This window comes from Salmo salar, chromosome ssa27 (assembly GCF_905237065.1).
Source record: "Salmo salar chromosome ssa27, Ssal_v3.1, whole genome shotgun sequence".
NCBI classification, from domain to species: Eukaryota; Metazoa; Chordata; class Actinopteri; order Salmoniformes; family Salmonidae; genus Salmo; species Salmo salar.
Window position 1 is genome coordinate 37,742,050 of NC_059468.1, and position 26,576 is coordinate 37,768,625.

The window sequence follows — 26,576 nt, forward strand, 5'->3', positions numbered from 1 at the left end:
ACGTGTAGCGGCCAGCGTGGCGTGACAGTCTGGTCTAACGTGTAGCGGCCAGCGTGGCGTGACAGTCTGGTCTAACGTGGTAGCGGCCAGCGTGGCGTGACAGTCTGGTCTAACGTAGCGGCCAGCGTGGCGTGACAGTCTGGTCTAACGTGTAGCGGCCAGCGTGGCGTGACAGTCTGGTCTAACGTGTAGCGGCCAGCGTGGCGTGACAGTCTGGTCTAACGTGTAGCGGCCAGCGTGGCGTGACAGTCTGGTCTAACGTGTAGCGGCCAGCGTGGCGTGACAGTCTGGTCTAACGTGTAGCGGCCAGCGTGGCGTGACAGTCTGGTCTAACGTGTAGCGGCCAGCGTGGCGTGACAGTCTGGTCTAACGTGTAGCGGCCAGCGTGGCGTGACAGTCTGGTCTAACGTTAGCGGCCAGCGTGGCGTGACAGTCTGGTCTAACGTGTAGCGGCCAGCGTGGCGTGACAGTCTGGTCTAACGTGTAGCGGCCGCGTGGCGTGACAGTCTGGTCTAACGTGTAGCGGCCAGCGTGGCGTGACAGTCTGGTCTAACGTGTAGCGGCCAGCGTGGCGTGACAGTCTGGTCTAACGTGTAGCGGCCAGCGTGGCGTGACAGTCTGGTCTAACGTGTAGCGGCCAGCGTGGCGTGACAGTCTGGTCTAACGTGTAGCGGCCAGCGTGGCGTGACAGTCTGGTCTAACGTGTAGCGGCCAGCGTGGCGTGACAGTCTGGTCTAACGTGTAGCGGCCAGCGTGGCGTGACAGTCTGGTCTAACGTGTAGCGGCCAGCGTGGCGTGACAGTCTGGTCTAACGTGTAGCGGCCAGCGTGGCGTGACAGTCTGGTCTAACGTGTAGCGGCCAGCGTGGCGTGACAGTCTGGTCTAACGTGTAGCGGCCAGCGTGGCGTGACAGTCTGGTCTAACGTGTAGCGGCCAGCTGGCGTGACAGTCTGGTCTAACGTGTAGCGGCCAGCGTGACAGTCTGGTCTAACGTAGCGGCCAGGCGTGACAGTCTGGTCTAACGTGTAGCGGCCAGCGTGGCGTGACAGTCTGGTCTAACGTGTAGCGGCCAGCGTGGCGTGACAGTCTGGTCTAACGTGTAGCGGCCAGCGTGGCGTGACAGTCTGGTCTAACGTGTAGCGGCCAGCGTGGCGTGACAGTCTGGTCTAACGTGTAGCGGCCAGCGTGGCGTGACAGTCTGGTCTAACGTGTAGCGGCCAGCGTGGCGTGACAGTCTGGTCTAACGTGTAGCGGCCGGCGTGACAGTCTGGTCTAACGTGTAGCGGCCAGCGTGACAGTCTGGTCTAACGTGTAGCGGCCAGCGTGACAGTCTGGTCTAACGTGTAGCGGCCAGCGTGACAGTCTGGTCTAACGTGTAGCGGCCAGCGTGACAGTCTGGTCTAACGTGTAGCGGCCAGCGTGACAGTCTGGTCTAACGTGTAGCGGCCAGCGTGACAGTCTGGTCTAACGTGTAGCGGCCAGCGTGACAGTCTGGTCTAACGTGTAGCGGCCAGCGTGACAGTCTGGTCTAACGTGTAGCGGCCAGCGTGACAGTCTGGTCTAACGTGTGGCGGCCAGCGTGGCAGTCTGGTCTAACGTGTAGCGGCCAGCGTGGCGTGACAGTCTGGTCTAACGTGTAGCGGCCAGCGTGGCGTGACAGTCTGGTCTAACGTGTAGCGGCCAGCGTGGCGTGACAGTCTGGTCTAACGTGTAGCGGCCGGTGGCGTGACAGTCTGGTCTAACGTGTAGCGGCCAGCGTGACAGTCTGGTCTAACGTGTAGCGGCCAGCGTGACAGTCTGGTCTAACGTGTAGCGGCCAGCGTGGACAGTCTGGTCTAACGTGTAGCGGCCAGCGTGACAGTCTGGTCTAACGTGTAGCGGCCAGCGTGACAGTCTGGTCTAACGTGTAGCGGCCAGCGTGACAGTCTGGTCTAACGTGTAGCGGCCAGCGTGACAGTCTGGTCTAACGTGAGCGGCCAGCGTGACAGTCTGGTCTAACGTGTAGCGGCCAGCGTGACAGTCTGGTCTAACGTGTAGCGGCCAGCGTGACAGTCTGGTCTAACGTGTAGCGGCCAGCGTGACAGTCTGGTCTAACGTGTAGCGGCCAGCGTGACAGTCTGGTCTAACGTGTAGCGGCCAGCGTGACAGTCTGGTCTAACGTGTAGCGGCCGGCGTGACAGTCTGGTCTAACGTGTAGCGGCCAGCGTGGCGTGACAGTCTGGTCTAATGTGTAGCGGCCAGCGTGACAGTCTGGTCTGTCATGAGGCAGATGAGGCTGTTTCTATATTCAGTCAGTTGTAAGCCTTGGCAGGTAGTTTGTCCATCGGTATATTTTCTGACTGTGGCATACACCTCAACACAGACAATGACAGGACAAGATTAGCTGTTGAGACAAGAAGAAGCAGCAAGTCTGTATAGAGAGTCAAACATATTTATGAATCCACACTGAGCGCAGAATAGCGCTTGTTTAGAGTCTCTCTACAAGTCCTTCCATGTAACATCCTCTTCCTGTCCTTCACACTAGAAACTACCGCTTGGTAACTGGTCGACTATTTTCACAGGCTATAAAATGCAGCATTCACAATCCAAATGACAGAGGTAAAATAAAATTCTAAAAAAATAAATAACTCAAATATTCAGTGACAGCTACCTAGTCTTTATAAATACAACCAAACAATATTAACATCATTAAACAAATGGCATGGGAAAAGGCCTGACAATGTAACCAAACCTTTCTATCCACAGAAGGTGCTATTCCACAGTAGTCCTAATTTATTCATTCTAGTGGGCAAATGAATGAATGCCAGCAGATTAAAGAAATCATTCTTACTCTATTGTACTGTTTGATTGGATAATAGTTGATTTGACCTTAGTTATCAGTGTTAAAAGGTCAAATATAAGTCACAATTCTGATGCAATGTCTGCTGGGTAACAGATCTCGTCTTCTTTACCGGGTTGGTTCAACTGAGAAGACAGGAGGTAAAACAGGACAAGTTTAAAGGAAAAACATTTCACTTGATAATCTTCTATACTCCACTGATAAAATACAGATGTTTCTAACATAATCCATTTCCTAATAAGTTAACAGATTACTGCGACAGGTAGTCTAGTGGTTAGAGCGTTGGGCCAGTAACCGAAAGGTTGCTGGATCGAATCCCCGAGCTGACTAGTTAAATAAAGGATAAAGAAATAAAATATTCTAGATCCACTGATAACCAAGGCTGATTTGGAACTAAGCAGCACTTACTGTAAGATGAGATGTCGATCTCGTCGGGCAGCTCACTGATGTTCACCTCGAATCGGTCCTGGACGTCGTTAAGTGTACGGGCATCCGTCTCATCAGACACAAATGTGATGGCCAGGCCTTTGGTGCCAAACCTGCCCGCCCTGGCAACCTGATGAGTAAGACGCACACAAACAACTTAAAAAACTGCTTTATAACGAAGTAACCTTATAATGATGCTGCTACTGGTAAGACGGACAGACGAGGCTTTAACAAAACAACCTGTATCAGCGTGTTTGAGGGGATACAGCTGAGCAAGGCGAGGCTCAGAATTACTCATCTACATCACGTCATGAGTCGTAGACAGTCTTTAATAGTCTACGGGACAGTCTTTAGGGTAGGGGGCAGAATTCGGGAATTTTGGATGAAAAGCGTGCCCAAATTAAAACTGCCTGCTACTCAGGCCCAGAAGCTAGGATATGCATATAATTAGTAGATTTGGATAGAAAAAAAACTCGAAAGTTTCCAAAATTGTTAAAATAATGTCTGAGTTTAACAGAACTGATATGGCAGGCGAAAACCTGAGGAAAATCCATCCAGGAAGTACTATTATTTTGAAAGGCTGTTTTTTCATTGAAAGCCTATCCACCATACAAAGTATGATCATCAGTTCATGATCTCTATGGCTTCTTCTACATGTGGCCAGTCTTTAGGCATTGTTTCAGGCTTTTACTCTGAAAAATGAGGGAGATACAGCACTTTCAATGAGAGGACAGTGGACATTTCCAGACTTGAGTCCTGCGTGTGACCGGGAGCGTGCCTTTCTTGTTTCTCCTTTTCTATTGACGAAGCTATTGTCCGGTTGAAATATGATCGATTATTTATTACAAAAACAACCTGAGGATTGATTATAAACATCGTTTGACATGTTTCTACGAACTTTTATTGTACTTTTTTGACTTTTCATCTTGATGTTGAGAGTGCGCATTGTGCCTTTGGATTACTGAACTAAATGCACCAAGGTTTTTGGACATAAAGAGGGACATTATCGAACAAAACAAACATTTATTGTCTAACATGGAGACCTGGGAGTGCCACCAGATGAAGATCAAAGGTAAATGATTAATTTTAACGCTATTTCTGACTTTTGTGAGCCCTATCCTTGGCTGGAAAATGGCTGTATGGTTTTCTGTGACTAGGCGCTGACCTAACATAATCGCATGGTGTGCTTTCTCCGTAAAGCCTTTTTGAAATCGGACACTGTGGTTGGATTAACAAGAAGTTTATCTTTAAAATGGTGTATAATACTTGTATGTTTGAGGAATTTTAATTATGGGATTTCTGTTGTTTTGAATTAGGCGCCCTGCAATTTCACTGGCTGTTGTTGAGGTGGGACGCTAGGTTAATAGTCTACGGGACTTACCCTGTGCAGGTACGTGTCAGAGTCTTCTGGCATGTCGTAGTTGAAGGCGATGTTGACCCTCTCGATATCCATCCCTCTGCCAAACAGGTTGGTTGCCACCAGGATACGTCTCTGGAAGTCTTTAAATTGTTGGTAACGAGAGAGACTGGGGAAGGACATCGGGGAGAAAGAGGGGGTGGAATTAGTTTAGATAGTATTCATGTTGAATATAATACAGACAAAACAGAACCACACACCAACCATCTACGTACCGTTCCTCCTGAGGCATCCCGCGGTGGATGGCAATAGCCGGGAAGTTCTGCTCAACCAACAGCTGGGCCAGAGCAACACAGCGCTGAACGGACTTCACAAAGATCACCACCTATAATAACACATAATATCACTACACACACACACTGGGCCAGACCAACACACCACACACTGGGCCAGACCAACACACCACACACTGGGCCAGACCATCACACCACACACTGGGCCAGACCAACACAGCGCTGAACGGACTTCACAAAGATCACCACCTATAATAACACATAATATCACTACACACACACACTGGGCCAGACCAACACACCACACACTGGGCCAGACCAACACAGCGCTGCACGGACATCACAACACTACATTTGACTACAGTCATTTGCATTTTTATATTCAAAATTTGACTTGTCTAGTCAGCGTTTTTTGCTTTCCCTGAATGTCCTGCCATTATGTACCACGGTGGAACACGAAACACAGTACCAGGTTGAACTAAGACATTGACTACACACACTATTTACATACAAAAACTTGCCCAGCTAGCAATTACTTTGTTCCTGTTTCTCCTGCCAATGTGCCTCTGTGGAATATCATAATTCATTCCAGTATCTGGTTTAACATCATAATTCATTCCAGTATCTGGTTTAACATCATAATTCATTCCAGTACCTGGTTTAACATCATAATTCATTCCAGTACCTGGTTTAACATCATAATTCATTCCAGTACCTGGTTTAACATCATAATTCATTCCAGTACCTGGTTGAATTCCAGCACGTCGAGGAGATCAAAGAGCTTCCTATTCTTCTCATTGTCCTTCAGTTTGACGTAGTACTGCTGCAGCCCGTGGAGAGTCAGCTTGGTCTCATCATCAACAAAGATTTCCATCGGCTGGGTGGAGCAAGCGGTGGGACAGGGTTAGGGTGAGGGAAGGAGGGTTGGAGAGGGAGAGTGGAGGGGTGAGGCGTGTGGAGGGAAGGTAGGGGAATGAGGCACATGAGAGAGTTAACGGGGGGGGTGAGGAGAGTTAACGGGGGGTTGGGTTGATAGGAGGAAAGGGGGGAATGTTTGAGGAGAGTTAATGGGGGAGGTGAGGAGAGTTAACGGGGGGGGGGGTGAGGAGAGTTAATGGGGGGGGTTGGGTTGGTTGGAGGAAAGGGGGGGTGTTTGAGGAGAGTTAACGGGGGGGGTTGGGTTGGTTGGAGGAAAGGGGGGGGTTTGAGGAGAGTTAACAGGGGGGGTTGACAGAGTATTTGACATGTTGTGAAGGGTTTTGAATGGTTGTTCCAGGTTTGTGAGGGACAGGTTTGTGAGGGACAGAGGAGTTGTATGTACATATAGTAATACGGTAGATTGATACACGTTCAGGAGAGGGAAGGGAAAGTAAACAGGAAGTGAAAAGGTTCCCAGAGAGCAGTGGTTAAAGTGACCAGGAAGAGGTGAATCAGAGAGACTTGAAATCCAGGGAAATAGAGAGAGAGGGGATGGGGAGTTAGAGGGACACCAAAGGATTGACGTTCACACCCACATACCCCCAGACAGACCCACATACCCACATACCCCCAGACAGACCCACATACCCCCAGACAGACCCACATACCCACATACCCCCAGACAGACCCACATACCCACATACCCCCAGACAGACCCACATACCCCCAGACATACCCACATACCCCCAGACAGACCCACATACCCACATACCCCCAGACAGACAGACAGACCCACATACCCCAGACAGACCCACATACCCCCAGACATACCCACATACCCCCAGACAGACCCACATACCCCCATACCCCCAGACAGACCCACATACCCACATACCCCCAGACAGACCCACATACCCCCAGACATACCCACATACCCCCAGACAGACCCACATACCCACATACCCCCAGACAGACAGACAGACAGACCCACATACCCCCAGACAGACCCACATACCCCCAGACAGACCCACATACCCACATACCCCCAGACAGACCCACATACCCACATACCCCCAGACAGACCCACATACCCCCAGACAGACCAATACCCCCAGACAGACAGACAGACCCACATACCCCCAGACAGACCCACATACCCACATACCCCAGACAGACCCACATACCCCCAGACAGACCCACATAGCCCCAGACAGACAGACAGACCCACATACCCCCAGACAGACCCACATACCCCGCACATACCCCCAGACAGACAGACAGACCCACATACCCCCAGACAGACCCACATACCCACATACCCCCAGACAGACCCACATACCCACATACCCCAGACAGACAGACAGACCCACATACCCCCAGACAGACCCACAGACCCACATACCCCCAGACAGACAGACAGACCCACATACCCCCAGACAGACCCACATACCCCCAGACAGACAGACAGACAGACAGACAGACAGACAGACAGACAGACAGACACAGACAGGCGAGCGAGCGCCACACACACAGGACACCAATTCACATACTGATGCAACAGACAGACAGACAGACACAGGCGAGCGCGCACCACACACACAGGACACCAATTCACATACGATGCAACAAACATACAGACGGACATCGCTCACCCTCACTAGTCACTACTATCCACACAACCCTTGCAAAAAACAAACAAATGTCAAACGAAAAGGCATAGTGATCAGATGAAATGGCAAGTTATTGTAAACCGTAACCACAAGTAATACATTAATGCTGTAATGTCCATTAAAACAAAAAGCCTGGCCCGCATTGGAATAACTACGGCTGCTCCGCTTGACGTGAGATCGATTCATCTTCACAACACAATCATCTACACACCACTTTGACTCGGTCTCCCTGGCAGCAGCTGTGTCTAACTAAACAATGAGGAAACAGTCTGTCCATTAGATGTTCTACACGATCAATCAGGGACATCATTTACTGTGAGGATGTACATCACAGATGAATAACTCATCAATCCAATTATATCAATGACATTTAATATGTCATCTAACATTCACTCTGTCCTCTCAATCACTGTCATCTAACATTCACTCACTCTGTCCTCTCAATCACTGTCATCTAACGTTCACTGTGTGTCCTCTCAATCACTGTCATCTAACATTAACCCAGTCTGTCCTCTCAATCACTGTCATCTAACATGCACTCAGTCTGTCCTCTCAATCACTGTCATCTAACATTCACCCAGTCTGTCCTCTCAATCACTGTCATCTAACATTCACCCAGTCTGTCCTCTCAATCACTGTCATCTAACATCCACCCAGTCTGTCCTCTCAATCACTGTCATCTAACATTCACCCAGTCTGTCCTCTCAATCACTGTCATCTAACATTCACCCAGTCTGTCCTCTCAATCACTGTCATCTAACATTCACTCAGTCTGTCCTCTCAATCACTGTCATCTAACATTCACCCAGTCTGTCCTCTCAATCACTGTCATCTAACATTCACCCAGTCTGTCCTCTCAATCACTGTCATCTAACATTCACCCAGTCTGTCCTCTCAATCACTGTCATCTAACATTCACCCAGTCTGTCCTCTCAATCACTGTCATCTAACATTCACCCAGTCTGTCCTCTCAATCACTGTCATCTAACATTCACCCAGTCTGTCCTCTCAATCACTGTCATCTAACATTCACCCAGTCTGTCCTCTCAATCACTGTCATCTAACATTCACCCAGTCTGTCCTCTCAATCACTGTCATCTAACATTCACCCAGTCTGTCCTCTCAATCACTGTCATCTAACATTCACTCAGTCTGTCCTCTCAATCACTGTCATCTAACATTTCACCCAGTGTGTCCTCTCAATCACTGTCATCTAACATTCACCCAGTCTGTCCTCTCAATCACTGTCATCTAACATTCACTCAGTCTGTCCTCTCAATCACTGTCATCTAACATTCACTCAGTCTGTCCTCTCAATCACTGTCATCTAACATTCACTCAGTCTGTCCTCTCAATCACTGTCATCTAACATTTCACCCAGTGTGTCCTCTCAATCACTGTCATCTAACATTCACTCAGTCTGTCCTCTCAATCACTGTCATCTAACATTTCACCCAGTCTGTCCTCTCAATCACTGTCATCTAACATTCACCCAGTGTGTCCTCTCAATCCTAGTCGCCCTGTTACCAGGCGAAGGGTTTTAGCTGGATTGTCTTCTCTTTTCTGTTCATAGTCTATTTTTCATATGACCACAGGGCTCTTCTACCCTTAGCTACCTCTTCAAGTATTTCAGAGTTACCTCATCGATTGTAGATTCATGGCAGCTCTGTGTACTGTCTAGATTCACGTTAACACCAGACAGCTCTGTATACCGTCTAGATTCACGTCAACACCAGACAGCTCTGTATACCGTCTAGATTCACGTCAACACCAGACAGCTCTGTATACCGTCTAGATTCACGTCAACACCAGACAGCTCTGTGTACCGTCTAGATTCACGTCAACACCAGACAGCTCTGTGTACCGTCTAGATTCACGTCAACACCAGACAGCTCTGTATACCGTCTAGATTCACGTCAACACCAGACAGCTCTGTATACCGTCTAGATTCACGTCAACACCAGACAGCTCTGTATACCGTCTAGATTCACGTCAACACCAGACAGCTCTGTATACCGTCTAGATTCACGTCAACACCAGACAGCTCTGTGTACCATGTAGATTCACGTCAACACCAGACAGCTCTGTATACCGTCTAGATTCACGTCAACACCAGACAGCTCTGTATACCGTCTAGATTCACGTCAACACCAGACAGCTCTGTGTACCGTCTAGATTCACGTCAACACCAGACAGCTCTGTGTACCGTCTAGATTCACGTCAACACCAGACAGCTCTGTGTACCGTCTAGATTCACGTCAACACCAGACAGCTCTGTATACCGTCTAGATTCACGTCAACACCAGACAGCTCTGTGTACCGTCTAGATTCACGTCAACACCAGACAGCTCTGTGTACCGTCTAGATTCACGTCAACACCAGACAGCTCTGTGTACCGTCTAGATTCACGTCAACACCAGACAGCTCTGTGTACCGTCTAGATTCACGTCAACACCAGACAGCTCTGTGTACCGTCTAGATTCACGTCAACACCAGACAGCTCTGTGTACCGTCTAGATTCACGTCAACACCAGACAGCTCTGTATACCGTCTAGATTCACGTCAACACCAGACAGCTCTGTGTACCATGTAGATTCACGTCAACACCAGACAGCTCTGTGTACCGTCTAGATTCACGTCAACACCAGACAGCTCTGTGTACCGTGTAGATTCACGTCAACACCAGACAGCTCTGTATACCGTGTAGATTCACGTCAACACCAGACAGCTCTGTATACCGTGTAGATTCACGTCAACACCAGACAGCTCTGTATACCGTCTAGATTCACGTCAACACCAGACAGCTCTGTGTACCGTCTAGATTCACGTCAACACCAGACAGCTCTGTATACCGTCTAGATTCACGTCAACACCAGACAGCTCTGTATACCGTCTAGATTCACGTCAACACCAGACAGCTCTGTGTACCGTCTAGATTCACGTCAACACCAGACAGCTCTGTGTACCGTCACCTCTCCCTCCTCTTTTCTCTCTTCCATCCACATTACCTCCCTACCATTACCTCCAACTCCCTCTCTCTCCCCCCTTTCTTCACGTCCGGGCAGTGGGTGGTCACTCCCTCAGTCCGGGCAGTGGGTGGTCACTCCCTCAGTCCGGACAGTGGGTGGTCACTCCCTCAGACAGTGGGTGGTCACTCCCTCAGACAGTGGGTGGTCACTCCCTCTGACAGTGGGTGGTCACTCCCTCTGACAGTGGGTGGTCACTCCCTCTGACAGTGGGTGGTCACTCCCTCTGACAGTGGGTGGTCACTCCCTCTGACAGTGGGTGGTCACTCCCTCTGTCTGGGCAGTGGGTTAGACAAGGTTCACGTCTGTGATTTATTACCAAGGCGTCCTGATGCTTGGGTAACAGCTTACGGACAGAATAGCGGCCATTTCCCCTCGTGAAACGGGCGTCATGTTCTACAGGGTTAATAGTCCATCTCCAGCCAGTTACTTCAATTCCATTTAAAAGCAAACTGGCTGACAGAGGTAATGGGGACATTTTTGCTCGGCTCAGCGGACCTAGGCAATTTCACTGCGCTTTCTTTCCGCTTTGTTAGGAAACTAATGAACTACAGCGACCCAGAGAACCAAGGCGTCCACATAATGAACTACAGCGACCCAGAGAGCCAGGCGGCGTCCACATAATGAACTACAGCGACCCAGAGAGCCAGGCGGCGTCCACATAATGAACTACAGCGACCCAGAGAGCCAGGCGGCGTCCACATAATGAACTACAGCGACCCAGAGAGCCAGGCAACGTCCACATAATGAACTACAGCGACCCAGAGAGCCAGGCGGCGTCCACATAATGAACTACAGCGACCCAGAGAGCCAGGCACGTCCACATAATAAACTACAGCGACCCAGAGAGCCAGGCGGCGTCCACATAATGAACTACAGCGACCCAGAGAGCCAGGCAACGTCCACATAATGAACTACAGCGACCCAGAGAGCCAGGCGGCGTCCCCTTCTTTCACTCTCCAGAGCTTGGCTCGTCAGTCTTCCTCCTCATTTCTCTATGCTTGTGTTATTTGTTTGACTGAGGTTCTTTGGGATACTTCGTCTTTACATTTAATTAGGCTCCCTCTCTCTCCTCTGACAATTGTACCCGTCGTTTGCCAAATGAGTGGTTACAGGTCCAGGGAGAGCCCTCTCGCTCTCAACTAGAGGTCGACCGATTAATCGGAATGGCCGATTAATTAGGTCCGATTTTAAGTTTTCATAACAATCGGTAATCTGTATTTTTGGCCACCGATTTGCCGATTTCTTGACACCTTTATTTAACTAGGCAAGTCAGATTAAGAACACATTCTTATTTTCAATGACGGCCTAGGAACGGGGGTTAACTGCCTTGTTCAGGGGGGATTCGGGGATTCGTTTTTGCAACCTTCCGGTTACTAGTCCAACGCTCTAACCACCTGCCTTACATGGCAGGCTGACTACCTGTTACGCGAGGGCAGCAAGAAGCCAAGGTAAGTTGCTAGCTAGCATTAAACTTATCTTATAAAAAACGATCAATCTTAACATAATCACTAGTTAACTACACATGGTTGATGATATTACTAGTTTATCTAACGTGTCCTGCGTTGCATATAATCGATGCGGTGCCTGTTAATTTCTCATTGAATCACAGCCGACTTCGCCAAACGGGTGATTTAACAAGTGCATTTGCGAAAAAAGCACTGTTGTTGCACCAATGTACCTAACCATAAACATCAATGCCTTTCTTAAAATCAATACACATGTAGATATTTTTAAACCTGCATATTTAGTTAATATTGCCTGCTAACATGAATTTGTGTCACTTCTCTTGCGTTCCGTGCAAGCAGTCAGGGTATATGCAGCAGTTTGGGCCGCCTGGCTCATTACGAACTGTGTGAAGTCCATTTATTCCTAACAAAGGCCGTAATTAATTTGCCAGAATTGTACATAATTATGACGTAACATTGAAGGTTGTGCAATGTAACAGGAATATTTAGACTTAGGGATGCCACCCGTTAGATAAAATACGGAACGGTTCCGTATTTCACTGAAATAATAAACGTTTAGTTTTCGAAATGATAGTTTCCGGATTCGACCATATTAATGACCTAAGGCTCGTATTTCTGTGTGTTATTATGTTATAATTAAGTCTATGATTTGATATTTGATAGAGCAGTCTGACTGAGCGATGGTAGGCAGCAGCACGCTCGTAAGCATTCATTCAAACAGCACCTTTGTGCGTTTTGCCAGCAGCTCTTCGCAATTCTTCAAGCATTGAGCTGTTTATGACTTCAAGCCTATCAACCCCCGAGATTAGGCTGGTGTAACCGATGTGAAATGGCTAGCTAGTTAGTGGGGTGCGCGTTAATAGCGTTTCAAACGTCACTCGCTCTGAGACTTGGGAGTGGTTGTTCCCCTTGCTCTACATGGGTAACGCTGCTTCGAGGGTGGCTGTTGTCGATGTGTTCCTGGTTCAAGCCCAGGTAGGAGCGAGGAGAGGGACGGAAGCTATACTGTTACACTGGCAATACTAAAGTGCCTATAAGAACATCCAATAGTCATAGGTATATGAAATACAAACGGTATAGAGAGAAATAGTCCTATAATTCCTATAAAAACTACAACCTAAAACTTCTTACCTGGGAATGTTGAAGACTCATGTTAAAAGGAACCACCAGCTTTCATATGTTCTCATGTTCTGAGCAAGGAACTTAAACGTTAGCTTTTTTACATAGCACATATTGCACTTTTACTTTCTTCTCCAACACTGTGTTTTTGCATTATTTAAACCAAATTGAACATGTTTCATAATTTATTTCAGGCTAAATTGATTTTATTGATGTATTATATTAAGTTAAAATAAGTGTTCATTCAGTATTGTTGTAATTGTCATTATTACAAATAAAGAAAGAAAAAAAAGTAACAATTTTAAAAAACTGCCGATTAATCGGTAGCGGCTTTTTTTGGTCCTCCAGTAATCGGTATTGGCGTTGAAAAATCATAAATCGGTCGACCTCTACTCTCAACTACAGGGCAGTGAACCGGGGGGTTTTACGAGCTTAGAGCAGAGCGTACACACTCATGCCAACCTGGGAAAACAGTTCCCTTCATAAATAAAAGGTGAAAAGTTAGTCGAGACAAATTGTTTTTGCTTGGCTAGATTACAAGATTATTTAACTTGCTTTTGGTACGAAAGCATCGTTAAACAAACGCTGCATAGGCTGGGCAGCATAGTGACATCAGGGAGGTCAGATTCGTAACGTACAGACTGGAAACTGGACCTATTTGCACATGGATGACCGTGTTAAACTTCATGAAGAAGAAAGACTGCGTACATTTCAGTTGGAACAGCACAAGCTAGTCTATAAAGGAGACTCCATTAATTAACTCCATGACATTCTGGTGAAAGGTGAGCCACTGCACTACTAGCGTAAAGTGTTACTGTACCGAGTTAGTGACCAAGCATAGGCCAGCCGCATAGAACTAAGGCCTTCCTATGTCAGTGGGCTGTCACTTCCCTTATAGAGGTGGGACTGATCAGCGTCTAGAAAGACATCGCTGCCTCTCTCATTTCAGACTCAGGGGGCCGTGGGCTTACTCCTCCACCCCCCTTTACCCCCGTTTCCGCCAGGCAAGCCAGAGCAGGGGATGGGTGGAGGTGTGGAGGAAGGAGAGGCGTGGTGGACGCAGGAGGAGAGGAGGTGTAATTACATCTTGCATGAACTTTCGGCAGACGGGGCGAATCTCTTTGCTCAGGGTGGCGCTGAACATCATGACCTGTTTCTCATGGGGGGTCAGACGGAATATCTCCTGGACGTCTCTGCGCATGTCTGAGGGAGAAAGGGAGGGGTTTTGTTTTTTTGTTTGTAAATGTCGTTAGATCTCCTAGAATGTAAATAAGAGTAGATGATTCATCTGTAGTGTTGTGCTGTCCAATCTTCAATGATTCAGACTCACCAAGTTGTTCTAACATTTTGTCACACTCGTCCAGGATGAAGTGTTTGATGTGTCGCAGGTTGAGGGTCTTGTTGCGGATCAGGGCCAGGATTCGCCCCGGCGTCCCCACCACCACATGGGGACACTCCTTCTTCAACACCTCCTCATCCTTCTTTATAGACAGGCCACCAAAGAACACTGCCACCTGGTGGGAGAGATGGGGAGAAAACCAGCAGTGGAAGAACTGTGAACTGTGTCGTTATTATCCAGACTGGAGGTTAAGAGGGTCAGGGTGGCAATAGCATTTATGTACCTTGATAGTCGGCATGTACTTGGAGAATCTCTCATACTCCTTGCTGATCTGAAACGCCAGCTCTCGGGTGTGGCACATCACCAGCACTGACACCTAAACAAAGAGAGAAGGGTGGCCAGGGTGGGTAGTTTAATGCATTAGAAAGCTTAGTACTTCACAGATTGATGGACCACGACAACAACAACAACGCTAGCTCTATAAACAGTCCAGAAGACAACGAGTGACAGACTGACAGAGGCGGAGAGAGAGAAGAGAAAAAGAGAGGAGAAAGGGAGAGAGAGAGTGGGAGGGAGGGAGGGTGAGAAAGCAAATGAGAGGGAGGGTGAGAGAGAGAGTGAGTGAGAGGGAGTGTGATACAGAGAGAGAGAGAGAGAGAGAGAGAGGTAGGGAGGGTGAGAGAGAGAGAGCGAGAGGGAGGGAGGGTGAGAGTGAGAGTGAGAGGGAGGGCGAGAGAGTGAGAGTGAGGGCGAGAGAGAGAGAGTGAGATTACTTGTCCAGTGACAGGCTCCAGCTGCTGTAGGGTGGCCAGGACAAACACGGCCGTCTTGCCCATACCAGACTTAGCCTGGCACAGCACATCCATACCCAGGATCGCCTGAGGGATGCACTCATGTTGAACTGAAAGGAAAATAGTCATACAAAATGATGAATGAATATTAGTGGTAATAAATGGTATAGTAATTACTTCAGAATCAACTAAATCAAAAACACAATGTACCAAATCATGATGCTATTACTTCCTGATTATAGTTTGAAAGTAGATACAGTACTTTGACACGATTAATCGTGGCACTTTGTCTTGAAGATGGGATGTATTCACTAGGAACCAAACAGGCCGAAACAGAAAGGGACTTACCTGAACTACATGACCAATAAGAAACCCTCAGTTTCGTGTGAAGCGTTTTCCGTTGCAAACCATTTTGCTACAGTGTGCACTAATGAATACGACCCAGATCTGTGATCTCTGTGATGTGGTGTGCAGCCCCTGGTTATAACCTAACTTGTACTACTCACCCTCAGAGGGATGCTCAAAGCCACAGTCCACGATCGCCCTCAGCAGCTCAGGCTTCAACAGGAAGTCTCTAAACCCAGACGAATGGATGGACACATAGGAGCCCTTCACACGCTCCTTTTTAATGGACAGAATATCCCCTCCTGATAGATCTCCCACCACATCATCCTCCTCGTAGTCCAAGAGCTCATTCTCCACATCCTGCTCAGTCATCCTGGTAGGTAGGTGGGTAGGGAGACAGAGAGACAGAGAGAAATAGTCATAAGCACGTCCCATCAACCTGTCAGTACATAACAAGGAGACACTTTCAACCTACAGTGCATTCGGGAAGTATTCAGAACCCTTTACTCTTTCCACATTGTTACTTTACAGCCTTATTCTAAAATTGATTTTATCGTTTTTTTCCACCCTCATCAATCTACACACAATACCCCATAATGACAAGGCAAAAACAGGTTTAAGAAATTTAAAATAAACTGAAATATCACATTTACGTAAGTATTCAGACCCTTTACTCAGTACTTTGTTGAAGCATCTTTGGCAGCGATTACAGCCGAGTCTTCTTGGGTATGAGGCTACAAGCTTGGCACATCTGTATTTGGGGAGTTTCTCCCATTCTTCTCTGCAGATCCTCTCAAGCTCTGTCAGGTTGGATGCGGAGCTTTGCTGCACAGCTATTTTCAGTTCTCTCCAGAGATGTTCGATCGGGTTCAAGTCCGGGCTCTGGCTGAGCCACTCAAGGACATTGAGACTTGTCCCAAAGCCACTCCTGCGTTGTCTTGGCTGTGTGCTTAGGGTCGTTGTCCTGTTGGAAGGTGAACCTTCACTCCAGTCTGAGTTCCTGAGCGCTCTGGAGCAGGTTTTCATCAAGGACTATACTTCGTTCATCTTTGCCTCAATCCTGACTAGTCTCCCAGTCCCTGCCACTGAAAAACATCCCCACAGCATGATTCTGTCACCGCCATGCTTCACCGTAAGGATGGTGCCAAGTTTCTTCCAGACGTGACGCTTGGCATTCATGCCAAAGAGTTCAATGTTGGTTTCATCAGACCAGAGAATCTTGTTTCTCATGGTCTGAGAGTCCTTTAGGGGCCTTTTGGCAAACTCCAAGCGGGCTGTCATGTGCCTTTTACTGAGGAGTGGCTTCCATCTGGCCACTCTACCATAATGGCCTGATTGGTGGAGTGCTGCAGAGGTGGTTGTCCTTCTGGAAGGTTCTCCCATCTCCACAGAGGAGCTCTAGAGCTCTGTCAGAGTGACCATCGGGTTCTTGGACCAAGTCCCTTCTCCCCCGATTGCTCAGTTTGGCCGGGCGGCCAGCTCTAGGAAGAGTCTTGGTGGTTCTAAACTTCTTCCATTTAAGAATTTGAGGCCACTGTGTTCTTGGGGACCTTCAATGCAGCAAAATAAATGTTTTGGTACCCTTCCCCAGATCTGTGCCTTGACACAATCCTGTCTCGAAGCTCGACAGACAATTCCTTCGACCTCATGGCTTGGTTTTTGCTCTGACATGCACTGTCAACTGTGTGACCTTATATAGACAGGTGTGTGCCTTTCCAAATCATGTCCAATCAATTGAATTTACCACAGGTGGACTGCAATACAGTTGTTGAAACATCTCAAGGATGATCAATGGAATTTTATTTAACCTTTATTTAACTAGGCAAGTCAGTTAAAGAACCAATTCTTATTTACAATCACGGCCTGCCCCAGGAAAACCCGAACCCGAACGACGCTGGGCCAATTCTGCGCTGCCCTATGGGACTCCCAATCACGGCCGGTTGTGATACAGCCTGGAATCGAACCAGGGTCTGTAGTGATGCTTCTCGCACTGAGATGCAGTGCCTTAGACCGCTGCGCCACTTGGGAAACAGGATGCACTTGAGCTCAATTTCGAGTCTCCTAGCAAAGGGTCTGAATATTTATGTAAATACAATATTTCAGATATTTTTTTGTTATATATTTGCAAAAATGTATAAAAAACTGTTTTCACATTGTCATTATGGGTTATTGTGTGCAGATTGATGAGGAAAAATACTATTTTAATCCCTTTTAGAATAAGGCTGTAACGTAACAAAATTTGGAAAATTGGAAGGGGTCTGAATACTTTCCGAATGCACTGTATGTGGACATGAAATGCGCCCATCAAATCAAATTGTATGTCACATGTGGCGAATATAACAGGTGTAATGTTAGACCTTACCATGAAATGCATAGTTAACTGCATGTTTCAGAAAATACAGCATGAAGCACTATATATGTTTATACTGTATTGTAGTCATGGCTCATCCTATATAACTATTGTTGTACACACCTTTTCTATTCATATCCTGTCCATACACACATATATACATACACATATAGTTTAATTTATTTAACTAGGCAAGTCAGTTAACAAATTCCTATGTACAATGACGGCCTACCCTGGCCAAACCCGGACAACTGTGCGCCGCCCTATGGGACTCCCAATCACGGCCGGAACCAGGGTCTGTAGTGACGCCTCTTGCACTGAGACGCAGTGCCTTAGACCGCTGCGCCACTCGGGAGCCCCTATGTATATATATTTATATACATCATATCTATACTCCGGACCCTGATATTTATTAGGATTATGTGTGCATTTGTTTTTTATTGCTAGGTATTATTACTGCACTGTTGGAGCTAGAAACAAACATTTCGCTGCACCTGCAAATCTGTGTAGCTAACGTTACGCGGCCATAACTTTCATTTGATGCTAAACTGTGTGGTGATGGTGCTGATAATGATGAGAGGGTTAGAAAAACAAGTTTAATTTTATGTTATCTTCGTTTCTATTTATGACAAGTTGTGGAATGAAATAAGTAAATGTAGTCGTAATTAACGCTGTTAATTAGGGCTGTTAGCTTATCACGTGTGTCAACAGGACTAAAGGTTGGCTAGCTGGCTAACAAACACGACCCATGAGTTGGCTGGTCTAGCTAGCTAGCTAGCTAGCTTCTTAAGCTTGACAAGCTTTCTAGCTAGCTATTCTACACGATGTGCAACATGGAAAATGTACAGACAATAAATACATATTAAATAAATATTCCGAGTGAGCAATTGTTTACCTTATTCGTTGTGAAGAAATGTAACTACAAGCGTTTGCAAATGAGAGTTATCGTTTTTTTTGTAAACGTCATCAACGTGCGACTGTGAGCATGCGTTGAACGTCCACGAACTGCGACCTGCACATTTGGCTAGGAAGTCTTTCACCAAAAATAACAAAACCTCGAAAACCTACAAAGAAGGTGAGATTGGGAACTGCGCTGAAATTGGTATCGGGATACATTTTTGTTTGACAGCTCGTGATGTGTACACATTTTTTTTTAAATAAGTATAGTATTAGCTAAACACGTGTTGACTGGCTAGCTAAATAAGTGGCCAGCTAGCAAGCAACGTGACTAACTAACCTAGCTGTATCTTATTGCCAACCCCCAAAAGGTTGCTGACATTGTTCACTGAAATACTCCCCCCCCCCCCCATAGCCAGTGATGTCGTGTTTCAGTGGAGATCCCAACTTCTGTCCTGAGTGTGGGAACGTACTGCCTCTACCTGGGCTGCAGGACACAGTCTCCTGTCCCCGCTGTGCATTCAGTTTACCTGTCACCGGTGAGGATGGGTTGTTTGTTGTCATCAGTCAAATGTCCCAGTTATAAATAATGTTGTAGCCTACTAACAGACAGAATCGTTATCCAAAGGGGGCTACAACTAGCCTGAGTGCCAATTGCTTGTCACATCGGGGGCTGCCGAGTGGCGCAGCGGTCTAAGGCACAGCATCTCAGTGCTCGAGGAGTCACAACAGACCCCGGTTTGATTCCAGGCTGTATCACAACCGGCCGTGATTGGGAGACCCATAGGGCGGCGCACAATTGGCCTAGCGTTGTCCGGGTATGGCCGGTGTAGACCGTCATTGTACATTTTTTATTTTATTTTATTTCACCTTTATTTAACCAGGTAGGCTAGTTGAGAGCAAGTTCTCATTTACAACTGCGACCTGGCCACGATAAAGCAAAGCAGTGCGACATAAACAACAGAGTTACACATGGAATAAACAAACATACAGTCAATAACACAATAGAAAAAAAGAGTCTATATACAGTGTGTGCAAATGACGTGAGGAGGTAAGGCAATAAATAGACAATAGTAGCAAAGTAATTAAAATTGATCAAATTAATACTGGAGTGATAGATGAGCAGATGGTGATGTGCACGTAGAAATACTGGTGCAAATAAGAATTTGTTCTTAACTGACCTTCCAAGTTAAATAAAGGTTAAATCAAATAAATATCATCATGCCAAGCATGTTTGGCTTGACAATGACGAGCAATGGAGTTGGCAAGAGCACAAACAGATCTGGGACCAGACAGTTTCCTTTATCAATTTGATATTTTCATAAGTATGTGACGCATGATGTAACTTACGTTTTTGTGTCGTCGTTTTCAGAATTTTCAGGTCAAGAGATCAGGTCTTCTGTTGTCTTTAATCCTCTCGAAGGGTCCTCTGTTGCTGTGGAGGAGGAGGACTCAGAACTCAAGGGGGCTGTGGTAGGAATTCATTGCAATGCAGTTCCTGTTCATAAATTATCAATGGTCCCATTTAAAACTAGGGAAATCAAATTGAAACATGGAGTAACATGTTTCTGTTCAATACTCAAGAAACTCCATTTAGGCAATGTTCTGTCTGTAACCTCTAGAAATCTACACAACATAAGCGTGTAATAATACTACTGTTATATATCAATGTATGTTCTCTAGAACCTCCTCAAACTCTTGCATTCTAGATTGACAGACGTTGCTCTCGCTGCAATAAAGAAGGGATGGTTTATCACACCAGACAAATGAGATCTGCAGATGAAGGACAGACTGTCTTCTTCACCTGTATGCACTGCAGGTACATCTCACTCAAACACCAATTCACCAAGGCTATTCTGAGCCGTTCTCACCACCAGATTCATCAATCTATTCCATTTTATGTTGTTCTGCACCACACACACAAGCACTTTACCCCACAAACTGTATGTAGTCCACATGTTTACTTATGACTGGATATGTTACTTATTATGATTTAATTTATGCATTCAGATATCAGGAGAAAGAGGACTCCTGAGAAGAGATGGAGATGCTTCCCCATTCCCCTGGACCGCCATCAATATTCTTCTCTTCTCCTCTCTTTTGTCTGTAAACAAGAATGTGTTTGATCTATGTAATGCAAACTTGAGATCTTATTGGAGAAAGCACAATTGGTATGCTATTCCTTGCTCTTCATTACTTGTAATGATGCTTAGGATAGTCGCTCCGGGGTGCTAAGCATTTCAATGGCTTGCCTTTGCTGCATCAGTTAGATTGCAGCTGCAGCATTTTGAATGAGGTTTGAATACTGATGTCTGATGTTTTTCTGCAGAGATTTTCAAGTGTGATTTGTGTGATTAAAATATTTGTCTTTATAACATGTTTGGTTGCTTTTCTCCTTTCTACCTTTTCTCAACAATGTCAGATAATGACAGTGAATTTGCCTCAACATACATAATGTTTACAAATGTGTATATTAACAATTTATCATTTTGTTCGTCTTTATTTAAGTAAAAATACTACACTTACATTCACTGTGATGTTGAGTGCGGCACAAGTAGTTGCTCCAATCTGAAGACTCCCCTTGTACAGGTCTGAATCACCTGGCCATCCAACATGGCGTCAATTACCTTTTTGTAAACTTGGAAGATGCTGAATTTGTTGGGACTTTATAGATTTCTAGGAATTATTTAGGCCATTTCTGATCACCCTCAGGTAAAACATTCTCCTTGATAATTTTTTTTGGGGGGGATGTAAATGCTTGTTTGAACCACAAAATCCCGTGTAAACACACTTTCTTCCTTGCATTAGGTGGCTAACGTTCTATAGCTATGCTAAAGGAGGAGCAACTACCAATCATCTCCTCTGCAGAAGATGAAGCTGTGCGTGCAGTTGCAATGCAAGAACCTCCATGAGTATCTACAAGAGTTGAGCCCTGAGATCATGGACCGGTTGTACCATCCGGCCACATGTTTGGCTGTCTACATGTGCAGGATCAGTCCATTTAACAATCCTATTAAAGGTACTTTAAAATATGACAACGTTTTTTATTTTATTTAACTAGGCAAGTCAGTTCGGAACAAATTATTATTTACAAAGACGGCCTACCGGGGAACAGTGAACACTGCCTTGTTCAGGGGCAGAACGACATATTTATACCTTGTCAGCTCGGGGATTCGATCCAGCAACCTTTCAGTTACTAGTCCAACGCTTTAACCACTAGGCTACATACAATTGCATCTGTAATGCGCGTATTACCATGCATTATTACTTATAACACGTATGGAGCAGAACACAGACTGTCTACACATTTAGCACGATGATCTGTATTTTGGAAATACACTTGAAACAAATAGCCAAACTGAAAAATGCTTTCTGCTGCTAAAATCAGTGAAATGTAGGCTAAACTGACAACGGAGTGAAGAGCAGAAAGGGGGGATTCTATCATCCAGAAGGCGAGGTCAGTGCAGGTGCAACAAAGCTGGGACCGAGAGACTGAAAAACAGCTTCTATCTCAAGGCCATCAGACTGTTAAACAGCCATCAATAACACAGAGAGGCTGCTGCCAACATACTGACTCAAATCTCTAGCCACTTTAATAATTAAAAATTGGATGTAATAAATGTATCACTAGTCACTTTAATAATGTCTACATGTCCTACACTACTCATCTCATATGGATATACTGCACTCTATACCATCTACTGCATCTTGTCTTTGCCGTTTGGCCATCGCTCATCCATATATATATATGTACATATTCTTATTCATTCCTTTACACTTGTGTGTAAAAGATAGTAGTTGTGAAATTGATTATATTACTTGTTAGATATTACTGCATGGTCGGAACTAGAAGCACAAGCATTTCGCTACACTCGCACTAACATCTGCTAACCATGTGTACGTGACCAATACAATTTGATTTGGTTCTTGATAGGTATATGCCAGGGTTTACCTTAGCCGTTATTAGCTGGCTTTTGTCCAATGCATTTTTTTGGAAAAGCAGATAAATAAAATTGGTGCCAGCCAATTGTCCAGGAGAACAAGCAATCCCAGTGTGAAATAATGCATTTTAGCCTCTTCATTCATGGAAATACATTACACTGGTCATGCTTATCGGTCTGTAGGTTAATTTGCATAATTCTATGTACTTAAGCTGGGGCATGTGTACACTATATTCGTTATGTATTTTATCACACGCGTACAGCATACAGATTACAGAGCCTTTGTGTAGAAATCTGCCAGACAGGCAAGAGCTGCTTGCTACAGCATCTTGTGGTGCTTTAAAACAACTGGGAACTCTGAGAAAATACACCAGGTCAAATCATGGCGTCAGTGATCGTCAGGTCAGAAAGTTGGAGCTCCAGAAAGAGTCCCGAGTTGGAATTCCGGTTTGGTTCACCGTTCAAAATGATTTTTACCAGTCGGAGGTCGTTTTTTCCCACAGTTCCCAGTTGTTTTGAACGCGGAATCAAACGGCAACGGAAGACGGGCTTTATCAGCGCGTCCCACATCACTTTGCAATGAGCTGGAGGCAGTGTGCATGTTGAAAACATATACGGAATTGTTTGAAACCTGAACGTTTTAAAACATTATGGGGCATGTCTTGGTTTGCTTCAAAGTAGCCTATTATATCTCCTCTCGACATCTTTCTAACTCATATTTTCATCTCTGTCACATGAAATCGCTCGCATGTTCTTTCCGCTAATTGCGTTATGGAAAAGCGTAGCCTACTGCCTTGTGTGCGTTGCTGTGCTTATAATGTGAAGAAATAATAGTTTATCACCATTTTAAGCTAAACGTTCTTATCTGTTGCATTAGACACATTGCTTTTTAATGTTTTTTTTTATGTAGCCTTGGCCTACTGGTTGTATGAATTTGGGATCTATCGTCCCACAACTGTCCCAGAGTCAGTTTGGAATAGGCTTATTTCTTTCTTGACAAGCTGACCAATAGAATAGGTTGGCTAAACGTTTCTACTATAGTAGATTGACATAGGCTGGTGATTTTGCTGTTTCGTTAGTCGTGTTGTTGGCTGAGGAAAAGGAAATATGGACAGTTATTCTAACATGTTGAAAGAGCACATCGTTGCATCCTCGAATTGCCATAATCTAAACGGGTGGACATCCTAATCAGGTGACGCACCCAAAGCACATGGGTCAGGTAAACACACACATAACGCTTCCCTTCTCTAATGTGCTTGCCCTTCGTAGAATATTATCTTCCTTCAGACTCGGCGAAATCCTATCGTTCTTATTCCAACCAGTGTTGCCAACTCATTTTCAGGGTAAGTTGTTAGATACAGGTTGACTTGTTGCTAAATGACGTTGTGATGTCATTACGTAGAATAAACAATAACGTTACTCAAATTGACTGACCATCTCGGCAAAAAATAGGATTTGACATTTGTTCAGGTACAGACTCCCACTCTTTTCTGTACTTCTGGCTGTACAATTTTGGATTGAGACATGTTGATTGATGTTGTAAGTTCTGTTCAAGATCAAACATTCGTGACCAACTATATTCATTGGGTTTGGCTCGTCTAAACCGTGCTGCAGCAATCAGCCAACAATGATTTGCAATTTACTGAAATTGCTGCTGGCTGTGCACGAGCTGAGCGCCTGCTGCCGACGTCACTCACCATGCACTTCTGCAGCCAGGCGCGTGTGTTGTGACTGAGTGTGTGACAGAGAAAATCGATTTTGTATCATTTAGAGGAAAATGCATTTTGGCGTTTGAGTCACTTTTCAAAAGTTGCTAAAAGTTCCAAATACATTTTTAAAAGTAGCTCAATTTGTTGCTAGGTTCTGTTTGAAAAAAGAGTTGCCTGGGTACCCTGAAAAGTTGCTAAATTGGCATCACTGATTCCAACTCAGTTTCTCCCCACTTGGCAGGGTGTTTTAACACTGACATATCAGCGGATTTACATGCATTAATGTAGAACATTCAACTTTTACCATTAATTGATACAGTTGTATTTTTTATTAAATTTTTATTTAACTAGGCAAGTAATTTAAGATCAAACCCTCCCCTAACCCGGACGACGCTGGGCCAATTGTGCGCTCTATGGGACTCCCGAACCACGTCTGGTTGTGATACAGCCCAGGATCGACCCAGGGTCTGTAGTGACACCTCTAGCACTGATGTGCAGTGCCTTAGACCACTGCGCCACTCGGGAGCCTCAACATGCTGTGTTGTTATGCAAAGAGTAACATCTCCAAATCATGGTCTGGATTAGTTGACTACTGAATATTCTGCTCACAGTCTAACTAACCACTAACTATATGTCACTGCTGTAGCACAGGGCTACTCAGTGGAGGGGATGAGTGAACCTCTGCTCACCTTCCTACAGCACCTGAGAGAGTTTGGCCTCGTCTTCCAGAGGAAGGTGCGATATGGTGGAGGAGCCAGATTAGATACGGTGGAGGAGCCAGATTAGATACGGTGGAGGAGCCAGATTAGATACGGTGGAGGAGCCAGATTAGATACGGTGGAGGAGCCAGATTAGATACGGTGGAGGAGCCAGATTAGATACGGTGGAGGGGCCAGATTAGATACAGTGGAGGAGCCAGATTAGATACGGTGGAGGAGCCAGATTAGATACGGTGGAGGAACCAGATTAGATACGGTGGAGGAGCCAGATTAGACCTAAAGAAAAAGCAGAGTTTAGATTGAATAGCACACTATCTACTGTCCCTGTCTTTATCACCCCTGCTCCTGTACCCCTTCCATCTCTCTGTGGTCTCCTCAGAGGAAGTCTAGAAGGTACTACCCCACCAGGCTGGTCATCACCCTGTCTGCTGGCGTCTCCGCCAACTCTTCCTCCACCGCTATGGGCGCAGCCCCAGGGACTGGAGATTCAGGTTTCATCGTAGTGGAAATTAACTATCACCTCTATCCCTATACAATTATGAACCAACTATCACCTCTATACTTTTACAAGTGTGAACCAACTATGACCTTTATCCGTATACAAGTATGAGCAAACTACACTACATGACCAAAAGTATGTGGACACTTGCTCTTCGAACATCTCTTTCCAAACTTATGGGCATTAATATGGAGTTGGTCCCCCCCCTTGCTGCTATAACAGCCTCCACTCTTCTGGGAAGGCTTTCCACTAGATGTTGGAACATTTCTGCGGGGACTTGTTTCCATTCAGCCACAAGAGCATTAGTGAGGACGGGCACAGATGTTGGGCGATTAAGCCTAGCTCACAGTCGGCGTTCCAATTCATCCCAAAGGTGTTCGATGGGGTTGAGGTCAGGGCTATTTGCAGGCCAGTCAAGTTCTTCCACACTGATCTCGACAAACTGTTGCCACAAAGTTGGAAGCACAGAATCGTCTAGAATGTCATTGTATGCTGTAGCGTTAAGATTTCCCTTCACTGGAACTAAGGGGCCTAGCCCAAACCATGAAAAACAGCCCCAAACCATTATTCCTCCTCCACCAAACTTTACAGTTGGCACTATGCATTGGGGCACGTAGCGTTCTCCTGGCATCCGTCAAACCCAGATTCGTCCGTCGGACTGCCAGATGGTGAAGCGTGATTCATCACTCCAGCGAACACATTTAACACTACTCCAGAGTCCAATGGCAGCGAGCTTTTACACCACTCCAGCCGACGCTTGGTATTGCACATGGTGATTTTAGGCTTGTATGCGGCTGCTCGTCCATGGAAACCCATTTCATTCAGCTCCTGACAAACAGTTCTTGTGCTGGCATTGCTTCCAGAGGCAG

The 26,576-nt window shown here is 46.0% G+C and overlaps 3 protein-coding genes across 3 annotated transcripts; 2 read left to right on the top strand and 1 right to left on the bottom strand.

Annotated features, from left to right (window-relative positions):
• Positions 1-2,415: 2,415 nt before the first annotated feature.
• ddx39b (DEAD (Asp-Glu-Ala-Asp) box polypeptide 39B) lies at positions 2,416-18,897 on the bottom strand. The gene is given in 11 exon segments (NM_001139926.1): positions 2,416-2,964; positions 3,248-3,395; positions 4,647-4,791; positions 4,898-5,007; positions 5,661-5,792; positions 14,202-14,320; positions 14,448-14,631; positions 14,740-14,832; positions 15,230-15,357; positions 15,754-15,965; positions 18,838-18,897. Coding segments are annotated over 10 exon segments (1,287 nt in total). The 5' UTR covers position 15,965; positions 18,838-18,897; the 3' UTR covers positions 2,416-2,947.
• A 357-nt stretch (positions 18,898-19,254) lies between these two features.
• On the top strand, positions 19,255-21,212 carry polr1h (RNA polymerase I subunit H; the record flags this gene model as incomplete). The annotated part of the gene is given in 4 exon segments (NM_001140927.2): positions 19,255-19,378; positions 20,212-20,312; positions 20,549-20,658; positions 20,850-21,212. Coding segments are annotated over 4 exon segments (354 nt in total). The 3' UTR covers positions 20,875-21,212.
• A 1,950-nt stretch (positions 21,213-23,162) lies between these two features.
• Positions 23,163-25,818, top strand: gtf2h4 (general transcription factor IIH, polypeptide 4). Its single transcript, XM_045709532.1, has 3 exons — positions 23,163-23,190; positions 25,136-25,224; positions 25,588-25,818. Exons 1-3 carry the CDS (start codon positions 23,163-23,165, stop codon positions 25,816-25,818), a joined length of 348 nt encoding a protein of 115 aa, XP_045565488.1.
• Positions 25,819-26,576: the final 758 nt, after the last annotated feature.